The sequence below is a fragment of the Lissotriton helveticus genome, chromosome 5_1, assembly GCF_964261635.1.
Source record: "Lissotriton helveticus chromosome 5_1, aLisHel1.1, whole genome shotgun sequence".
Classification (NCBI taxonomy): Eukaryota; Metazoa; Chordata; class Amphibia; order Caudata; family Salamandridae; genus Lissotriton; species Lissotriton helveticus.
In genome coordinates this window covers 617,521,887-617,541,740 of record NC_136065.1, presented here as the reverse complement: position 1 = coordinate 617,541,740, position 19,854 = coordinate 617,521,887, and the positions used below count along the sequence as shown (strand labels likewise).

Genomic DNA, 19,854 nt, shown 5'->3' with positions numbered 1-19,854 from the left:
ATTTTAAAAAAATCTCAAGCCTGCCTTGTGCCACTCAAAACAGTGGTCAGAGCTCACTCTTCTCATTTATTTTCAGTTTAGTCCTTGTGTAGTAGATTCTGTGTATTAAATTGAGTTGTTCAGGCTGAAGCCTGCTCTAATGGCCACCTCACTTTGGTATTTTAATGCCTCCGGCTGTTACTTATCATTCATTCCTCCCACATCTACCTCCCATTCCATAGTAGGGTGTTCAATGTTCAATCCTCCAGGAAAGGTGTGTCTGGCACCCAAAAGGGTGTACTCTGTAGCAGGTAAAGCATTTGAAAAGAAACATCTTCTTGTAGAGTGTGGTCATACCAAGCAGCGAGAAAGGCAGCATTCTCCATTGCTTCACATAGCTTTGAAAGTTTTCCAGAACCCTGAAGAAGTTGGATTTGTGAAAAGTATCCATATGCCTTGTAACATATTTATCCAAATATTTAAATCTTTTAGGGCTCGCACTGAAGTGGATGAGTAGCTATACATCTGGGCTCATGTCGCTAATAAATATAGAACCAACTTGTGCCAATTAATGGCTAATCTAGAGTATTTAGTAAAGGTATGGAATATCTGCAAAACCTTATGTTTCAGTTAACGAAATTCTTCCTTTTTGCTAAGCCACAAAATGAAGGAAAACCTATATTTGAAGAGAATGCTTTCATGTGGGTTTGAACACGTAAAAACAACTGTTAAATATTGCACCTTAAACTTGTGTTTCTGCTCTCTTTGTCTTAGCTATTGAACAGTTACGGGTCCACGTACGAAGACACAAAGGGATGAGGAAGTTCGAATGCACTGAATGTGGTTACAAGTTCACACGACAGGTACAGTGCCACCACAAACCGTGAAGCTGGTTTATTTATGCTGTGTTAACATACTACCTTGCTGCCTCTTCAGAGGGCTGTCCTTAGATAAAGAGGGAGTGCTTCAGTAAGCAACTGCGTGATGATCCACAGATCTAGACAACTGTATGGGCCATCTTTAAAAACAAATAAAGGTTTGCTACGCCGGTCTAGCTTTACCGTTTTCCTACCGGTCTTGGGTCCAACAGGTGCTCCCTAGTGTCCAGCTGTATCTGTAATACATCTGTATTCTGCATGTCTCCCAGCCTTTTTTACGTGTTTTTTTTGTTGCCATCTATTGCTGCTGACAGGTTATGCACAAACTGTACAATAGACCTTCCACATCTGTAAACTGGGGTTAAAGTTGTTCACTCTAAGGTAAGGCCTTGAGGCCAATTCCAAAAAGCCATTACTCCATTAAAGAACTTTACTGTTAACATCTTCGAATCATAATATTATAGGCTCTGTGGCTGTTCCCAAAACAACAAGTAATTTAACCTACAGTAGCACCATAAAGAAGTAGACCAATAAACAAGAGGAGAGATTAAAAATATACCACATTTATATGCACAACATTTTGTTTAAAAATAAAACTTTGAAATATGTATCCCTTTTTTTAAAGTTCCAAATGTTTTTCATTATTTGGTATATAATAACGTTTAATTTATTCACATAGTAACCCATGATGGTGCAAAGATATTGCATGTCTATTATCTTATAACAAATATATTTTTTTAAAGTGCACATCCTTTAACACTTGAGGAATATATAGTATAGTTTTTCTTTAAATCTAGTGTGTAGTTTTATACACGTCCATACCTTTTAACGTATACAAAACTTAAATGGACCTTGTTTGAATACTGCTGAAAAATCCTTACTATTATATTTTTTGTTTTTCGTCTGGGCCGGCAGCCTTCATGACCCATTGGCTTCATTGCTGCCAGCATAGCTAAATCAAACTGGAGCTAAAGGGTATAGTGTCTTACATTGTGCCTCCACTGCTAATATCTGAAATAGTAAATTGAAATGTGCTAGGGCTGTTGCATTACATGAAGCAACGCGTAAACTCAACTAATAGGTCTCGCTTGCATTTTCAATTTCAGATAAAACATTAGAAAATGCCTGCTGCTCTGTAAAAGCAAAACCAAAACGACTGCTTTCTGTTTAAAGTGCATACTTGAAGTAAATCATTTCATGTTATGATTGTTTACTTCGGTAATGTAAAATAGTGCTCCTACTTTCAAGGGCAAATGCTACCCAGGATGTTGAATGATCTATTAAACTGGGACTACCATACGGTGAGAGAGATGCCCCGATTACTTACCGGTAATCTTCATTACTCCGAGTATAGTCTTCCTCGCCACATGAGTAACGTAGTGAGCTTCAGCTCCACACCAGAACCCTCCAAAGCAAAAAAAGGTTAGCCTCCCATGCCTCCCATCCCTTCCCAATATGGCCGACCCATTACACCCTTGACCTCTATAAGAGGCGGGCCGGCCCAACCCTTCAGCCTGAACTACCAAGCAAAAACATGAAGCCGATAGTCAGACGGGGAGGAAGGGATGGGAACTCATGTGGCGAGGAAGACTATACTCCGAGTAATGAAGATTACTGTTAAGTAATCGGGGCATTACCTCCTCGTAAGTCTTCCTCGCCACATGAGTAACGTAGTGACCACATACCAAAGCCAAGCGGCTTCATGGAAACTCACAAGAAACCAACGGACCAGAAAGGGATGCCAGGGATGCAGGCAAACCCAAAAGACCAGACGAGTGGAAGGACCACCCGAGAGAGAGGCAACCACGAGCAGGAAGAACCACCGGAAGGGTCGAGAGGCCGGAACCCGCAGGGCTGCCAGAAAAACCGCCCAAACCAACAACCGAAGGAGGACAGAGAAGGCACGGAACCAGACCGTATGGGGCCAAAAGCCACAACACGCCCAGAACAGACCGCAGCAATCCGGCCCAAACACACCAAGACCACCCAAAGGACAGCCAAAAGCGAGAGGGGGGCAAGGCCAGATGCCGGAACCGAAGAAACCGAGGGCAACCCAACCACCAAGATCCAATAAAAAGCCACAGCAGGAAGAGAAGCAGTCTGACCGAAACACAGCAACACCGCATGGCGGACCAGCAAAATCGAGAGAGTAGAACCCAATCTAGGTCAGAAGCAGTGGAACCAGATGAAACAACACAGACTGGCAGGAGCAGCAAGAAAGGAAGAGGTGCCAAAAGGAACCCAGCACGCCAACTGAACCACAACAAAAAAACGAAGGTCACCAAAACCCCACCAGCAAGGACCGACACAGGCGGGACACAGACCCCAGTCGCACAAAGGACCCCTCGGAAGGGAGTGCGACACCAAAGAGAGAACCCAGGCAGGCACAAGGCAAAACAGACCCAGTAAGCCGCAGGAACGGCCCGACCCCAAAGGGAACCCAACTGACCAACTGCGGAAAGCCCATCAGGACGCCCACGCATCCCGAAGAGCGTAAGGGACCATGCCCAAGGCCAAGCCACCAGAAAGGAAGCGAAACCCCTCCAGGGGCCACGATGCACAAGAAGCAAACAGAACCCGGTAGGGAGGGGAACGCAGCACGGAGGAGCGAGACAGCCCCGCCAAGGAGCCAAGCAAAATGCCCAGGAATACTCCACATGTAGCAAGCGAGCCACCGAAGCGAGCATCCAGGAGGGCATACAGCCAGTCAGCAACCAGGCCCGACCCAGCCAAACAACGAAGAGCCAACAGGAGCGGATAGTGAGGAAAAGCCACAGGCAGAAACACACCAAAGGCGAGAAGGGCCGAGCGAAACGAGCCCAAGCATGCCAATGCTCCCAGGGAGAAACCAGAGCCAGCAGGCACCAGCACCCCAAAACCAGGGACAAGGAAAAAGAAGAGGAGGCAAAATCCAGACAGGAAGCGCAGGGCGCCGCCACGGGTAAGGAGAACCGGAGAAACCCAGTACTCACGGACAAAAAAGCACCATCCGAACATCACACCGGTATAACATGAAAGCAGCGGCTGGACCCAAACCCCTGTCCTTCGTGAACCTGTGCCCCCAGAAGCACAATACAAATCATGGAACCAACGCACCCCAGGCCAACACCCATAGCAGCAGAAACCAAGGGAGAAGCAGCCAGGCGAGTACCATCAACAGGCCAAAGGCCCCATCCAGGCCAAACAAGCCCAGACCCCGAGCAAGCCAAGGAACCAGAGGAATCGTAAAGCCGGGAGTCCGGACGAGAAGGTAGGCGGTCACCACCAGTGACCTCAACCGGAACCGGAACCAAAGTGACCCAGCCAAGGAACGGAACAACCGAGCCAAAAACCAAAGGGGCAAACCCTGCACACCCCGGAGAACAAGGCAGCTGAAAAACTGCCCAGAATAGAAACAAGGAGCCCTCGCAGGACCGGGGCAAACCCCAGACCAGCCAAGTAACGGCCAACAGAAGCCAGACGAGAAACCCACCATCCGGTGAACCAACCGACCCAGTACAGACCGGGAACCCAAGCACGCCCCACAGGATTGCAAAAGGCAGCTAACATCCGGGATACCAGAACAGGAAGACCACAGGCTGCACCCGTAACAGGGCAAGAGAAGGGACACCAACGGAACAGGCAAAGCCGGGAAGGAACCAGAACCAAGGAGGGCCCAGAGGCACCGAGACCAACCGGATGGGAAGAAACCCCAACAGACAGACCGGGCAAGCACCACCAGCCAAGTAGGCACAGAACCTCCCGAAACATGCCCTTTGGAAGGCCCCTACCAAAGAACGCTTGTGATGGGGTAGCACAGGTAAGAAGGGGCGAGGACCCGCCCTAGCAGGACCCACGATCCAGGGGAGGAGGACCAGCTCGAGCCGGCACCAGCAATGGCCAATCACCCGCCAAGTGTTACCTGGAAAAGCTCGCAAATATCAGAGCCCGCTAGAGCAGATCTGAAAAACAAAAACGATAGGGGCAGCCGGAACCAGACGAACAGGGTCCGACCGAGAAGGAGCCTTAGAAATAACATAGCCTAGACAAAATTAAAAGAGCACACAGTGTCAGGGAAAGACCAGGGATTGAGCACCTAATCTACAGGGTAAGAGACCAAGACCCCAACCATGAGGCCAGAGTGACTGTCCAGAGAGACAGCCAAAAGGCGCGACCCCACAAGAATAGGACAAAACGTACACCCCAGCAGAGGCGTGAGACGAACCCCAGGCCCGACCAAGCTGCCACCACCCAAAGGCAGTAGACTAATCAAAGAGCTGCAGCACGTAGGACATGAGCAGGGGAGTCCAACAACCGGAGCGGCCCGGCAGGGGGCAGGACCCAGGGAACCGAGACAGAGCCACGCAGGACGTGAGGAGAGGTAGCAGAAGGCCACTAACAGAGCCCCCAACCCCCAAGAAGCGAGGCGAAGCACGGCCAGGATGGGGGAGCAAGAGCCGCCTGACGAGCCAGGTAGCAGGAGGAGGAGAGGGCGACATGGTATGATAACACGCGTATTTGTAAAGTGTACTTATCAACCATGGGTCGCAAGGCGCCGAATAACATGACATTGTTACCCAACTCAATTGTACTCCAGTAACGACCCAAAATGGACGAAAAGCTGAGTGGACTCGCCGGAATACGAACCTGTGACCACGAGGTCGAACACAACCCCTGCAGAGGATACAGACCAGAAGCAAAAGCCCATATGGGGACCATCGAAGCGGCCCAGAGAAGGCCGGACAGGCGTCAACAGCCGCCCACCCCCAACAGACAAGCAGTAGCCCACAGCCCCTGGAATCCCCAGGAGGACGCCCAACCAGAGACTAACCAGGCCAGACACTGCATAACAAACGAGAGAAGGACGGATGGATCGTAAGCCCAAGGCCCAGAAGGGAGGAAGGAGTCCGGGACAACCCAGGAAAACAACACGAAGCCGTGGCCCCGTAACACACCCATAAAAGCCAGTAAAACACCAGGACAGTAACACACACCCATTGGGCCAAAGGTCGATGTAAGTGCCCCCACCAGCACGCACAGGAAGGGCAAAACCTAAACAACCTATTACAAAGAGCGGAGAACCGTCACAAGGAACATGTGAAGGCCACCCAGAATAAAGATTAAGGGTCCAAAGGAGAGCAAGGTACAGGGCACCCACTGCTCCAAGATGCCGCTACAAAAGACAGCAAACAGCACTGCAAAAAGAGACAGAAGGGCCAGCATCGCACATAGCCCCATCCAAACTTCGCAGTGAAGGACTACAAGGCACAACGTACCAAAAACAAAAACGCCGACGGAATCCCCAAGGACAGGCGACACTCAAAATACCAAAGTTCAACAAGCATTTGCAATGCAATAGGTCTCGCATTAGGAAAGTTTGAGCTATTGGTATTGTAAATGACACATTTTTTATTTATGTGTTAGTTTTGAAAATAACGAAATTAATAGCTTTGTCATTTACAATGCCAATAGTTATACCTTTCGCAAATGTGACACCTATAGCATTTGTAATGCAATATGTGTTGTATTTAGGTGACTTAGATGTATTGATATTACAAATAACAGTGGCTTTTAATTTTTTTAATAATTAATACTTAAATAAAAGGTATTGTAATTTATAATGGCAATAGCTTAAACTTTTGTAAATAACTTTTGTGAAGATTATGTTCAGTGTATTTTATTGTGACGAAAATCCAAGAACAGAAGTGAAATATTAACCTCTTTTTGTGACATTTGTAATAAAGCTTGAAACATTGAGAGAACATATTTGAACCAGTTGTTGTTGAATGGTTGCACAGATTGATGCTGTGATAGCGCAGAGTGATGATGTGGTGGCGACGAGTGATGCTGTGGCGTTCAGTGATGCTGTGGTAGCGCATAGTGATGATGTGGTACCCCTGAGTGATGCTGTGGAGGCCCTGAGTGATGCTGTGGAGGCCCTGAGTGATGCTGTGGAGGCCCTGAGTGTTGCTGTGGAGGCCCTGAGTGATGCTGTGGAGGCCCTGAGTGATGCCGTGGAGGCCCTGAGTGATGCCGTGGAGGCCCTGAGTGATGCCGTGGAGGCCCTGAGTGATGCCGTGGAGGCCCTGAGTGATGCCGTGGAGGCCCTGAGTGATGCCGTGGAGGCCCTGAGTGATGCCGTGGAGGCCCTGAGTGATGCCGTGGAGGCCCTGAGTGATGCCGTGGAGGCCCTGAGTGATGCCGTGGAGGCCCTGAGTGATGCCGTGGAGGCCCTGAGTGATGCCGTGGAGGCCCTGAGTGATGCCGTGGAGGCCCTGAGTGATGCCGTGGAGGCCCTGAGTGATGCCGTGGAGGCCCTGAGTGATGCCGTGGAGGCCCTGAGTGATGCCGTGGAGGCCCTGAGTGATGCCGTGGAGGCCCTGAGTGATGCCGTGGAGGCCCTGAGTGATGCCGTGGAGGCCCTGAGTGATGCCGTGGAGGCCCTGAGTGATGCCGTGGAGGCGCATAATAATGCTGTGGTGTTCCAGAGTGATGCTGTGGTGTTCCAGAGTGATGCTGTAATGTTCCAGAGTGATGCTGTAATGTTCCAGAGTGATGCTGTAATGTTCCAGAGTGATGCTGTAATGTTCCAGAGTGATGCTGTAATGTTCCAGAGTGATGCTGAGTGATGCTGTGGTGGTGCCGAGTGATGCTGTGGTGGTGCCGAGTGATGCTGTGGTGGTGCCGAGTGATGCTGTGGTGGTGCCGAGTGATGCTGTGGTGGTGCCGAGTGATGCTGTGGTGGTGCCGAGTGATGCTGTGGTGGTGCCGAGTGGTGCTGTGGTGGTGCCGAGTGGTGCTGTGGTGGTGTCGAGTGGTGCTGTGGTGGTGCCGAGTGGTGCTGTGGTGGTGCCGAGTGGTGCTGTGGTGGCGCCGTGTGGTGCTGTGGTAGCGCCGAGTGGTGCTGTGGTGGCGCTGAGTGAAGCTGGGGTGGCGCTGAGTGATGCTGTGGTGAGAATGGGGTAAAGGGTGGAGGGAATCAAGAGGTATCAGAGACCCAGGAGGAGGAGGGAGCAGGAGAGGCGTGGAAAAGAGGAGCATGGAGGGAAGGGAGAAGAAAAGTATGTTAAAGGGGAGGAGACATGAGAGACGCAAAGAAATAGAAGAGGGCAGTAAAGAACAAATAGAAGAGAAGAGAAAATAGAACAGGAGAGTGGAAACAGCATATAGGGGTAAGGAGTGGAGGGAGGAAGGAAGGAAGGCAATTGAAGCAATAAAAGGTTTGTGAAGGCAGGAAGGAGTGCAGATGGCAGAGGGGGAAGAGTTGAAATGGAAAGTAAGGTGAGAACAGGAGAGGGGTAACGTATGCGAGGGACAGTGTAAAATATGAGAGGAGAGAGGGAAACAAGGAGGTGAAGAGAGAAGAAACTGTGAGTGGAGGTACCCCAGAGAGAGAAGGGGAGGATGGGGCAGAGAAAGGGGGAGTAAAACGACCTATGGATGGAATAAGGATAGGATGGGCATGGGGAGAGAAGGATGGAATACCTGGAGAGGGAACAGGTGGAGAGTGGGTCATCTAAAAAGGAGAGAGTGCAGGAAGAGAAGAGAACTAAAACATCAGAAAAGAGGATGTGAGATGTAGGGGAGAAGATGATGTAATTATAGAAGGGTAGAATGAAAGCAAGGGCCGCCAAGGGAGAGAAGTAAATGCAAGGGTGGCAAGAGCGTAAAGATCGCCCATGCCATGTGTGACACTTTCAGCCAGTCCTATCTTTTCAGGTGGCAGTGCATTGCATTCTGGGACTTGTAGTTTCGCTTTTCCCACCACATTATGGACCCACGAATGCTGTAAACGGGAAGCCGGAGGGGGTTGAGGCGTCACACATGGTGGAGGGGTTGGAGTGAAGGGGGGGGGGGCACTTGCTAGCTGTAATGTTAATGTAATGGACATTTATACCGCGCTGCTACCACTCCAAGGAGTATCTTGGCGCTTACACAACCCAGATGGAAGAGTTGGATAGGGAAAAGAAGTCCTAATTTCTACACATCCACTACACTAGGGTCCTACACAGAGCATCAGGCAGAGAGAAAATCCAGGTTTTCAATGCCTTCCTAAAAGAGGCTTCTTGGGAGAAAGACCGCAAGGAAAGGGGAAGTTTGTTCCAGGCCTTAGTGCCTAGCACAAAGATGGATTTGCCACCCTTTGTAGCCAGTTTTAAAGCGAGGAGTAGTAAGTAAATTCTGGCTTGCGGATCTCAGGCAGCGCGCTGGATAGTATCTTTTAAACCCCTTTCGTAGGTAGATTGGGCCGCGTTGATGGAAAGCCCTGAAGGTGATCAAGAGAAGTTTAAACAAAATTCTCTTTCCTATTGGCAGCCAATGTAAGGTGTTCAAGGCTGCAGAGGCTGATGATCTACGGGGCAAACGCAGTACGAGGCGGGCAGCCGCATTTTGGACCATCTGCAGTTTGTGGAGCACGATTTTGTTTGCTCCAACATAAAGTCCATTGCAGTAGTCCAGCCTAGAATTTATTAAGGCCACTGCGACTGTTTTCCTCGCCGAGAGAGGGAGAAGATCAAAGAACTTCCTAAGTGCTTTAATGATTTGAAAGCACATGCCTGCCACTGCTACAGCCTGGGGTTTGAAGGATAAGCAGTTGTCAAATTTTATGCCTAGATTACGGGCGGATACAATTGTGTTGGGTGGAGCTTCAGCATCTAATGGCCAGCATACTGTGGGGGAAAAAGGGTTATTGGTCCCCATGGGTAAAATTTCCGTTTTTCCGGCGTTGCACTTTAAATGGTTGTTGTTCATCCATTTGAATGTTGCTGCAAGACAATCTCTGAGGTCTTCCTCGGCACCTGGTCGTTCCTTGTCCAACACCAAAATCAGTTGGGTATCGTCAGCGTATGAAATAGAACTGATCCTGAATGACGCGATCAGGTTCATCAGAGGTGCCATATATAGATTGAAAAGAACAGGGCTCAAACTGGAGCCCTGTGGCACCCCTGAGCTGACGTTTTTGGCCTCAGATTGATATGGGCCAAGCACTGTTATTTGGCGTCTGTCAGTGAGGAAATTCCTACACCAAGCCAACACCTGTCCTCCCACCCCTGCGGCAGCCAACCGGTCCAATAAGATGTTGTGGGACACGGTATCAAAGGCTGCCGACAGGTCAAGTAGGATAAGGACAGCCTGTTTTCCCTGGTCCATTGCTGCTCTTAAGGTTTCAGCGGTGTATAATAGGGCTGATTCGGTAGAATGTTCTGACCGAAAACCTGACTGATTCGGGTGGAGAACGTTATTCTTCTCCAAAAAGTTAGTCAGTTGACTGTTGACAAACTTTTCAGTCAGCTTGAATAGCATGGGTAGCAGGGAAATCGGGCGTAGGTTGGAAAGGGTAGTAGGATCGGCTAGGGCCTTTTTTTGGAGTGGCTTAACAGCTGCGAGTTTCCAATCATTGGGGATACTTGCTGTTGCTAGAGAGGAATTGATGATACTGTTAATCATAGGATTAACCATCTCTATTAGATAGTGCAACACCGGAGGGGGACAAGGGTCAAACGGGGAACCTGAATTGCTGGCTAAGATAGCTTTAGCAGTTTCCTCCAAGGGTACTGGGGCGAACTCGTCAAGACGGAGGGGGGAAGTCATCTTCACTATCTCTTCGTCATCCATTGTTGTGATGGTTCCTGATGGAAAGGTGTTAGTAATAGTTAGGATTTTGTTCTCGAAGTAATCAGATATCGCATTACAGAGATCTTGTGATGGAGGGATCTCTTGCGATAGAGCTGAGGGATTAATAAAATCCTTAACAATCCTAAAAATAACTTTTTGTTCTTGGCCTGCTGAAGAAATGGCCTGTAGATAGTGATTTTTTTTTGCTAATTTTAGTCCTGCGTGATACTTCCGTCTAGCTGCTATATAAATGTTACGTGCGGCGGTGTCGTAGTTACGACGCCACCTCCGTTCTAGCGTTTTCACTTCGCCTAATTCAGACTTAAGAGCTGGTGAAAACCAAGGAGCATTTTTTTTCTTATTCCTACGTTTCAAGTTTTCATTACTAGGTGATATAAGCAGCGTGCCCGCTCCAGCAATCCAATCACAGAAGATCTGATAGTCTGAGGAAGTACAGTCGGCAAGGGCTGGTAACCCATCTTTGAGTTTTCGACGATGTCAGCTCTCCTGGCTAGTGACTTCCAATCCGGGATGGATTTCGTGTGGGGTTTATCCTTACATTTTAAGGAATTTAAAGAGGATTTCCGGGTTTCGACTATGAGGAAGGGAATTAGAAAATGATCTGTCCATACCTGAGGGCAAGGGGATTTAACTATCAGACTGGAAAGATTGGAACAAATGCCATCTAGTAGATGTCCTGCCTGATGGGTGGGTTCGCGATTCACCAAAGTAAGTCCCAACACTTCAATTGTGTCCAGGAAACAGCTGACTCCAGGATCAGTTGGGGCCTCAAGATGTAGGTTGAGATCGCCCAACACCGTAAAATTAGAAAACCTGAGAGTTAGATCACTCAGTACGTCACCTACAGAGTCCAGAAATGTGGAGGAGGGGCCTGGGGGGCGATAGATAAGGGCTCCGGAGAATACAAGGGAGTCATGGATTGCTAAGGAGAAAGCCAGTGCTTCTGACTCTTAATTCCGTCAATTCTTCTATGGAGCATTTAAAGATGTTTCAATAGATAATTGCAAGACCTCCTCCTCGTTGTTCCTGTCTATCCAGACGTAGGATGTGGTAGTCATGTGGTAGGGCTATAGCTAGGGCAGGATTACACCATGGCTTCAGCCATGTTTCCGTGATGAAAAGACAGTCCAGCTGAGATTCAGTGATAAGATCGAAAACGTTCTGAGCGTTTTTTACTAAGGAGCGTGCATTAATTAGCCCGCCTCGAAGTAAAATAGCATCAGTGGATGTCTCAGATGGCAGATCAGAATTTAGTGTTTGATGACAGTGCGCACAGCAGGCCGGGCCATACCAAATGTGGGGAGCTAAGGAACAGTGACAGGGAGCATGAGGACCACGAAGTGATGATAATAAATCACGTGACCTACTTAAGTCAGGAGGCATTGTGGGACAGTGGAAAAAAAAAAAGTTCAGAGTCTCCCGCCTCTCGCGCCTCCTTAGCGCTGACGGGCGCAGACGGGCAGACTCTGGCTTGACTCAGGCGAGAGTCAGGCGCTTCCGCTGCGCGTCACCGCTGCGCGGAAGGGTGAGAGCTTTAAATACAGGCTCACCTGGTGTCCACGCTGAGCACTAGAGCGCTCTGACAGTGGCACGCTCGAGATCCAAAGCAGTCCCAAGATGGCGGCCGGGCGCCTCGAGTGACCCTAACAACACAGAGTTATCCGCTCTACAAGCGGTGGGGACACGATTTAAAGTGCAGGTATGTGGGCGGACTGATTCGGCTCTTCTTGAAACGGGTGGAGGGATGAGCAAGAGGGCTAAGAGGATGAGAGGAACGTGAGGAAGTGAGCGAGGAAAGGCTGGGGGAGCACAGACTGTGGGGGCGGGACAGAGGAGGATGCGTCAAGAAACAGGAAGCCGGAAGTGAGGAAGATAGAATGGGAGAAAAGAGAGCGCGTGAGAGTCAAAGAGAAAAGAGGGGGGAGGGAGCAGCATTGAAATAGCGCTCATCGGGGAACTGAACGCACCGAGGGTGGGCTGAGGCGGTCCCCGTGGGGGTGTGGAGAGGAGGGGGGGGTGTGGAGAGGAGGGGGGGGGCATGGAGCGGTGGGGGAGACCGGGGGGGCGGGGGGGGGTAACATCCAGGGGAGGGAGAAAAGGACAGGGGGCACAGGATGCATGAAGGAATCTGTGGGGCAGAAACCGCGGACCCCAGGTGGAGGGAAGCCACAAGGAAGAGGCGGAAACAGCGGAGTGCAGAAGAAGCGGGGGGAAGGGAAGGGTCCGCTGGACACGGGAGCGGGGGCAGGAGGCGAGAAGAGTGCCGGGTACCGGCAGAATTGATGTGATGGCAGTGGGGGTGCAAGAGAGGTGTCAGAGAAAGAATGGGGCGAAGGGCAGTGGAGGGAAGAGAAAGAATGGGGCGAAGGGCAGTGGAGGGAAGAGGTATCTGGCAATAGGGGTGGAGGGAAGAGGTATCTGGCAATAGGGGTGGAGGGAAGAAGTATTTGGCAATAGGGGAGGAGGGCAGTGGAGTTTTGGAGTAATGTGACAGAATGAGGGTGGGTGCACTGGGGTGGAAGGAAGGAAGCATAGTGTGACAAATTGGGGGTGAAGGGCAGTAGGGTGGACGAGTAGTGTCAAAGACAGAGTGGGGAGAAGCCAGGGTCTTGTATGGGGGTGGGCAGGGCAGAGGGTAGAGTAGAGGGTAGAGTTGGGGGGGGGGCAGGCAGAATTATGGTAAAAGGGTGGTGGGGAGGGGGCAGGGAGCATACGGGTGAGTCGGTGGGGTAGAGTAGTAGTGTGACAGCATGAATAGCGGTGGATGGGTGGGAGAGGGTGGTGACGGGCAAAGCGGAGGTGGGGGCAGTGGGTGGTTAGGGTACAGTAACGGGCAAAGCGGAAGTGGGGGACTGCGGGTGATTGGGGTACAGTGACAGGCAGAGCGGAAGTGGGGCGGGGCAGCGGGTGGGGGTGCCGGGTATGGGGTTGCCAGGCAGGAGGACTGGTGCAGGGAAGATAGACGTGATTAGGGATGAAGGAGACAGAGGGGTTAAGGGCAGAGGGGGGTCGGAGGAGAGTTGGGGGGGGGGTACATACTAGGGGTGGGCAGAAATGTCCGAGAGTTGGGCCGAAGACAGGTTGGGGGTGATGGATGAGCGAAGCGAGTGGCAGAGTCTCAAAACGTTGGGGTACAGACAAGATACAAAAGTTGGGCACGGAGAGATCGGAAGTGGGCGCAGATGCCCCGGGGGTGGGTACAGACAGGATGCATAAGATGGTATGTGAGAGAGAGTGGCAGAGGGATACAGTAGATGACAAAGCAAGATCACATAGGGTTGATTTTTTACATGGATTTGAATTTTACAATATATTTAAAAAGTGTATGATGAGTACTTATTCCTGAAAGCCCATAAAGTGTTCAGGTATCATATGCTGGTTGAAACTGTAAAAAATCAAAAGCAAGGAAAGAAAATGTTCCATTAATATACCTGAATCTCCTAAAATTAATATAAAAAATGCAGAGGCAGTTTCAACACTTCCCTTTATTCTAAATGCATGCTACCAGAGTCGATATCTGTCTGCCTGGATCAGCCCTGCCTATCAAACCCTAAGTCATTACAAAAAACAAAATATGTGAAAGCCAACGCACTGTGCAATACCGGAGCATTATAACATTGAACGGGATTCTAAAATATTGCAACTCAGCCCTTTAAATGACGAAATTAAGCCTCATGTGCATACAGCACATGAGAAGGTTTGCTGTTCTCTGGTCGTGGTAGAATAGGCAATAACACGAGCCAAGGTATAAAAATATGTTTAAACAAGCATTGGGCGGGCTGGTGGCCTGAGAAGCGTCCGTGAAGCAGGGGGCGGGGAGCCGAACCCTTTGATGTAGCTCACGGCCGTGAAAAAAAACATTTAGGGGGGAGGAGGAGTGAGGCCAGCGCGCACTGCGCACGCTGGGGAAGCCTGTGGGAGGGAGGCTGATGGCTTTGATGTGGGGAAATGCGCGTGCTTGTGTCCACGTGACCCACGTGAACTGTCTTAAATCTGCTGATGGTTTGAGAACCTATTTTGGCCACTAAAATTCTCCCCTATCCATTCCTGCGGAATGGGATAGGCTCGACCTAAAAAGCAAGCCGCACGCTGACTGCCTGAGGAACGGGTGAGGTGTGCGGCTACACACGGGACAGGACATGAGCGAGCCCATGGCAGCAGCGCGCGGACCCGGGCTGCAAGCAGGCGCACGCGGCACCCGTCAGCTTACGCGCCTACACTAGGAGCGGGTGCTGCCCGGACATCGGAAATGCGCGCCCCTCCCTTCCCCTGCCGAAAACTCAGAACGGTCCGCTGTGCGTAACCGAGCAGGAGAAATGGAGCGCCGGCACCCGCCCGTGAAGGACCCACCACGAGCCTGGAAGGACAGAGAGGGAAGCGATGTGCAGAACGGCTCCGGGAATAGCCACGGTCCCGGACGCCAACTCGGGAGGTAAGGTCAGGACCTGCGAGGTCCATGCTCAACACAGCCCCTCACAGCAACCGCCAACCAGCAGGAGAAAACCTGCCTGTGAGCACTCTACCATAGCGAGTGCATCTGGAGGCCGGTTGGAACTACGGCCACTGTGCGCGACCTGCGTGCTAGAAACCCATGTGTGCTCAGCAGGTCTAAACGTAGTCAACCCCAGACGGGGAAAAATGCAACCGCACCCCCGGAAACCTGCCAGGAAGCCTCCACGGCTGCAGGGGACAAGACGGGCCGGGAAAGCAGAGCCCAATTCCCCCGCGGCCGTCCCCTATTAACCCGTGGCTCGCTACAGCAGAGCCTAACCGCCCCCAAGCAAGTGGAAACTGGAAGGAAGGGGTGAGGATCCCCACGCCCATGGGTCCACTAGAGCAGGGCCTCCACCTAGGGACCCATGCTTCTTTCTAAAGCAGGAACACACTTACCTGAACGCGCCTCGGAGAGTCTGCGCAGAACTAAAAAAATCTCTTATAGAGATCAAGGGTGTAATGGGTCGGCCATATTGGGAAGGGATGGGAGGCATGGCAGGCTAACCTTTTTTTGCTTTGGAGGGTTCTGGTGATGAGCTGAAGCTCACTACGTTACTCATGTGGCGAGGAAGACTTACGAGGAGGTAATGCTCCTCTGGCTCGAGACAAAGCCTGTTCTGTGTAGTTTAAAGAAGTAATAACAGTAGGTCTCATAACAGCTGCCATGTCAAGCCAAACCTAAATAATCAAGTTCCAAAAGTCCGTTCTAGCATCTTCATTAGGCCTAAAGATATTTGCTGCTGCGCTACTAAACCTAGACCGATTTATTTACCAATACTTCTGTTTTGTGATGTTATACTATTCTTGTGTAGCAGCTTACATAATGCATTTTGTATAGAAAGGCAGGTTGTGATTTTTGGTCTCTGTAATCTAGTTAAATAAACAGGATCCTGCTGTGGACTTCATTTCAGATCCCTCAGGAAATGAATGTCTTTCTTTCATTTTAGGCGCATTTGAGACGCCACATGGAGATACACAATCGAATGGAAAACTACAACCCCCGGCAACGGAAGCTGCGCAATCTCATCATTGAGGAGGAGAAGGGGCTGGTGATTGGTCTGCAGAGCCCTCATGAACTGGAAGTAGGGTCTGCAGAGGTTATAGTGGAGTCCCTGAATCCAAGCTCCATTGAGGAAGGGCTGTCCTTACCCCGCCTCTGCGGGGATGAACATTTTGCTGACACGGATGGCATTGAACATTCGCTCATGTCTGCGACCTCAATCACCGATGACTGTGAAACGTAATGTCTTATTCCTGAGGCACGTGTAAATTGTCGAATAAAGTATATATTATTTTTGTTTTCATGCGTGGCGTGGCCTAGGGTTTTTATTTGCTAAATACATTGTTCTTCCAAAATGTAAATTATCTTTAAACTCAGGCAGGTCCCTGTAGTCACTTTAAATAAAGAAAATTCAGGAAAAGTTGCTGAGGCAACAGTTACAGGAGAAGGATGTAAATGAAGGTGTAATTACATAATTATTAATAAAAGAAATATTAATGGAACTTCCGGGTCACGGTCCCACTTATTGGGTTTGCTTGATTTTTCTATTCCTGTTTGTGAAGGAATAAGGCTAATTTATTTCTAGTGTAGGAAAGCTACAAGCAGCTGCGGACTAGCAAGCTACGATATGACTGACTTCGGCCCCTGTCCTACTGGTCTTTCAAAGAAACTGACGTCGTAATACACCTCCAGTGAAAGACCGACACTGCGGGGGGTTGGTATGTCACTGATTCAATATTCCTGAATCATTCAGTTATGCAGCTTGCAATGTATATTAACAGCACATTTAGTCATCAAATCAGAGTTGCAAAAACTAAGATTCCTGCAGTATTCCTTCACACCTTTTTCGCTGTGTTTTACTTGGCGAAAAATGCACAGAGTAAACCATAGAGAAGCAGTAATACCTTCCACCCAATATATTCCTGATTCGAGCAGGAACACCCATTTCCACCTTACTCTGGGTTCCAACAGAAATTGTAGTGAGCCCCATGGAGAAGGCAAGCCCTCCTTCTAAGCTTTTATTATATTCAGGAACATTGAATATTTGCTCCAAGAAGATCCTTAAACGCTTTGTGGAAGACCGTAGAGTGGTGCGTGGGTTTTTCATTCGAGAGACTGGTTTAACTACATCTTAACAAAACAGAGATTTTAATGCTGTATCAGTTTTGGAGAACAAAATGGAAAGACAATAGGCAGGTAGGTATCCGGTTGTATGTACAAGTAAAACACTGTTTTTTAGGTTTCTGGCTAACTGCTACTACCCTAGCGAGCACAACTCTGGCATTGATGTTTCTATGTCTCGGAGATTAAATTCTTTTCCATTGGGCTCTGCGGACTCGTCACTTAAATATTCCTGTTATCCCCCGAAGGATGGTGTATTGGTGATGGCTTTATTAGTAGGTAGCTAGGAATTCCAATGACAAATCTATATGCACTCCTTAGAAAGGTCTCGGTCTGCCTCTGTAACGTCCAAATGAATACAAGCCAGCCATCTTTGTAGTCTCTAGAGCGAAGTGGGGATACCAATGCTGTTGGGAATCACCCAAGTCCTGCCTGCCATGCCACTCATGTCATGCGGAGGCTAGTAGGGGGCACTCTCCCTCATATTGCTCAAATATTACTATGCTTTGCATCCAGTCTTTCTACCAAGCATACTACCAGTGAATGTATTGGGCTATACTTACGTTTACTTATTCCAGAAAAGCTTTTGCTTATCCCTATTTGTTATTTGAGGTAGACCCCGCCGCACCCATTCATCCTCCGAGGAAATGTTGGTTTGCCTGCAAAGCCAGCTGTTTCCATGTCTGATTGTTGGGTGCACCAAGGATTGCAGTGAAATTGAGCAGGTAGATTGAGTCTTTTATTACATTTGTATGCACCTAAGTTTGCATGTGCTGCAGGCCAGCTTGATGACCCCATGCTGATCCCACATTGAAATCTGAATTTTTGGTGTGTTGAGAAAAATAGTTCGACCAGAGCTGCTTGTCCAGCTTTTTTTTGTTTTTGGCAGGGTTATTTTTAAAATGACACTAGGTACCTGTGATAGAAAAATTATGTTTAGAAATTAAGTGTAATGGATTTGTTGTGGACTCCCTTGATCTGTAACTAGTATGTCTCTCCCTGTGCAGCTTACTTTAGCTGATCAACTGATCAGAGCTTTCAACAGGTTGCCGCTCAGGTTTTGCATTGACGCACTTACTCTTGTTTAAACCACATTGTTTTAAAAAGGGTCGTACGGGTTGAACACTGCACATTATAGCTGATTAATGGTTTATGTGCAGTAGTTTTGAGAGGGCTACATCAATGAAAATCGCAGAGTGCAGAATCTAAGTTTATGCAGTTGCAGCCAGTCCCAGTCATCGGCTAGAAAATTTGTTGAAAGTGGGAAATGAACCTTTTTGGAGTCTTCCTAGAGGAAGTGCTCTAGAGGAAATACTCCTCACATCCTTCCTACACTGGGCAATTGCAGAAAATGTAGCACTGTGTACAGCATACCACATAAGTACATACCTCATTTAACAAGACTGAGGTAGTCCTGATGTTGAGTCTCAACCTTTTGAAATATTCATTGTCGAGAAAGATTGGAAATGAGGAGTGTTTTTCCCATTCGCTGATCACTGCCATCATGAATGAATTTTTCTTTCATTCAAAGTTCTGCTTCTACCCTCAAGTTACTCGCAAGATGTGGGAACCAGAACAGGAGAGGAGAGTTTCTATAAAAGCACCTAACATTGAAGCTAATGGAAGCTGCGGCGCAAAATTTCACATTTAACATAAAATGGGTAAAGCTTCAGTGCATATCCGAATTTGTGTTCATCTTTTTTTTTTTGTGCCTTTTGAGCGCTGCAAGCTAGACATTCCAGCTTTCTGCGATTAAGTTTCTTATTGACCAGTAAATACCACCATCCTCGTTTCCTACACCCCAGCTGAACTATATTCTTTTGAAACCGATCAGATCTCCCTGGGGCAATCCGACATGGCTCCAGCGCTGTGACGAAGGCATTTAAGAATACAGAGGGAGTGATTGTTCAGCAAGGCCGAACGAACAAGCTGACTAAGTTGTGAGGCAAAAATTAAATAGACAGGCAAGTTAGCTCATTAAACAAGACTGAGTCATGCTTTATGAATATTGCTGCAGGAAAAATATGCTGTGAAGTATGTCCTATCATTAACCACGTGACTACCAGCGGCGGCTCCTCCGCAATGGCGGAGGAGCGTTGCCGCACTAGCTCAGAGCCAGCATGTGAAAAAAGAAAACTATATTTTATTATTGTTTTAGTTTCCAGTTGCTGGCTGAGCCAGCGTGTGTAGTGAGGGGCAGGGCCATGGAGGAAGGAGGAACGGAGTTTTATGTGCACTTCTAAGAGCGCATGTCTGTTTGGCCAGCTGTCTTAGGCTGGCCAAACAGACCTGCACACTTAGCTTTCTCTAACCCAGCTGTATTCTACAGTTGGGTGGAGAAATGGCACAGGGCTCCCTGTGCCTGAGCAGAGCATCAAACCAGCCCACGCAGGCCAATCCTGCCGTTGCTCTCATAGTATGAGAGCAGCATCTGTATTGGGTGGCAAGTCGGTCACAGGGACTGCCGGGAGCAGCATAAGAACAGAGGAGTACCAAAGCACGAGGCAGCCGCAGAATCCGGTACGTTTATTTTATTTTATTAATTCAGCCCTCCTCTGGCCAAATCCGCTACTGCCCTACCACCCCGCCAATGCATATTGGCAGCAGCCGCGACTGGTGACTATTAGGGATTTCACATCCTGATTCTGAGCCCTTATTCATTTTTAGGTCTCGCTGAGCAAGCACATGCGCTGCTCTGAGACATTTAGTAGGTGAGTTTTCAAAGTGCTACCCCACACTTTGGCTGGCCTAGCACTTGCGTTC

At 49.0% G+C, this 19,854-nt stretch overlaps 1 protein-coding gene across 2 annotated transcripts in view; it reads left to right on the top strand.

The window, feature by feature from the left end:
* The window catches only part of ZBTB48 (zinc finger and BTB domain containing 48), a 177,201-nt gene extending 160,926 nt beyond the window's left edge, over nt 1–16,275 (top strand). For both annotated transcript variants that reach the window (XM_078642985.1, XM_078642986.1), the window contains exons 10-11: nt 754–842; nt 15,917–16,275. In XM_078642985.1, coding sequence (XP_078499111.1) covers nt 754–842; nt 15,917–16,213 — 386 coding nt within the window. In that variant the 3' untranslated portion in view covers nt 16,214–16,275. The remainder of the gene's footprint in view (nt 1–753; nt 843–15,916) is intronic.
* The last annotated feature ends 3,579 nt before the right edge of the window (nt 16,276–19,854 follow it).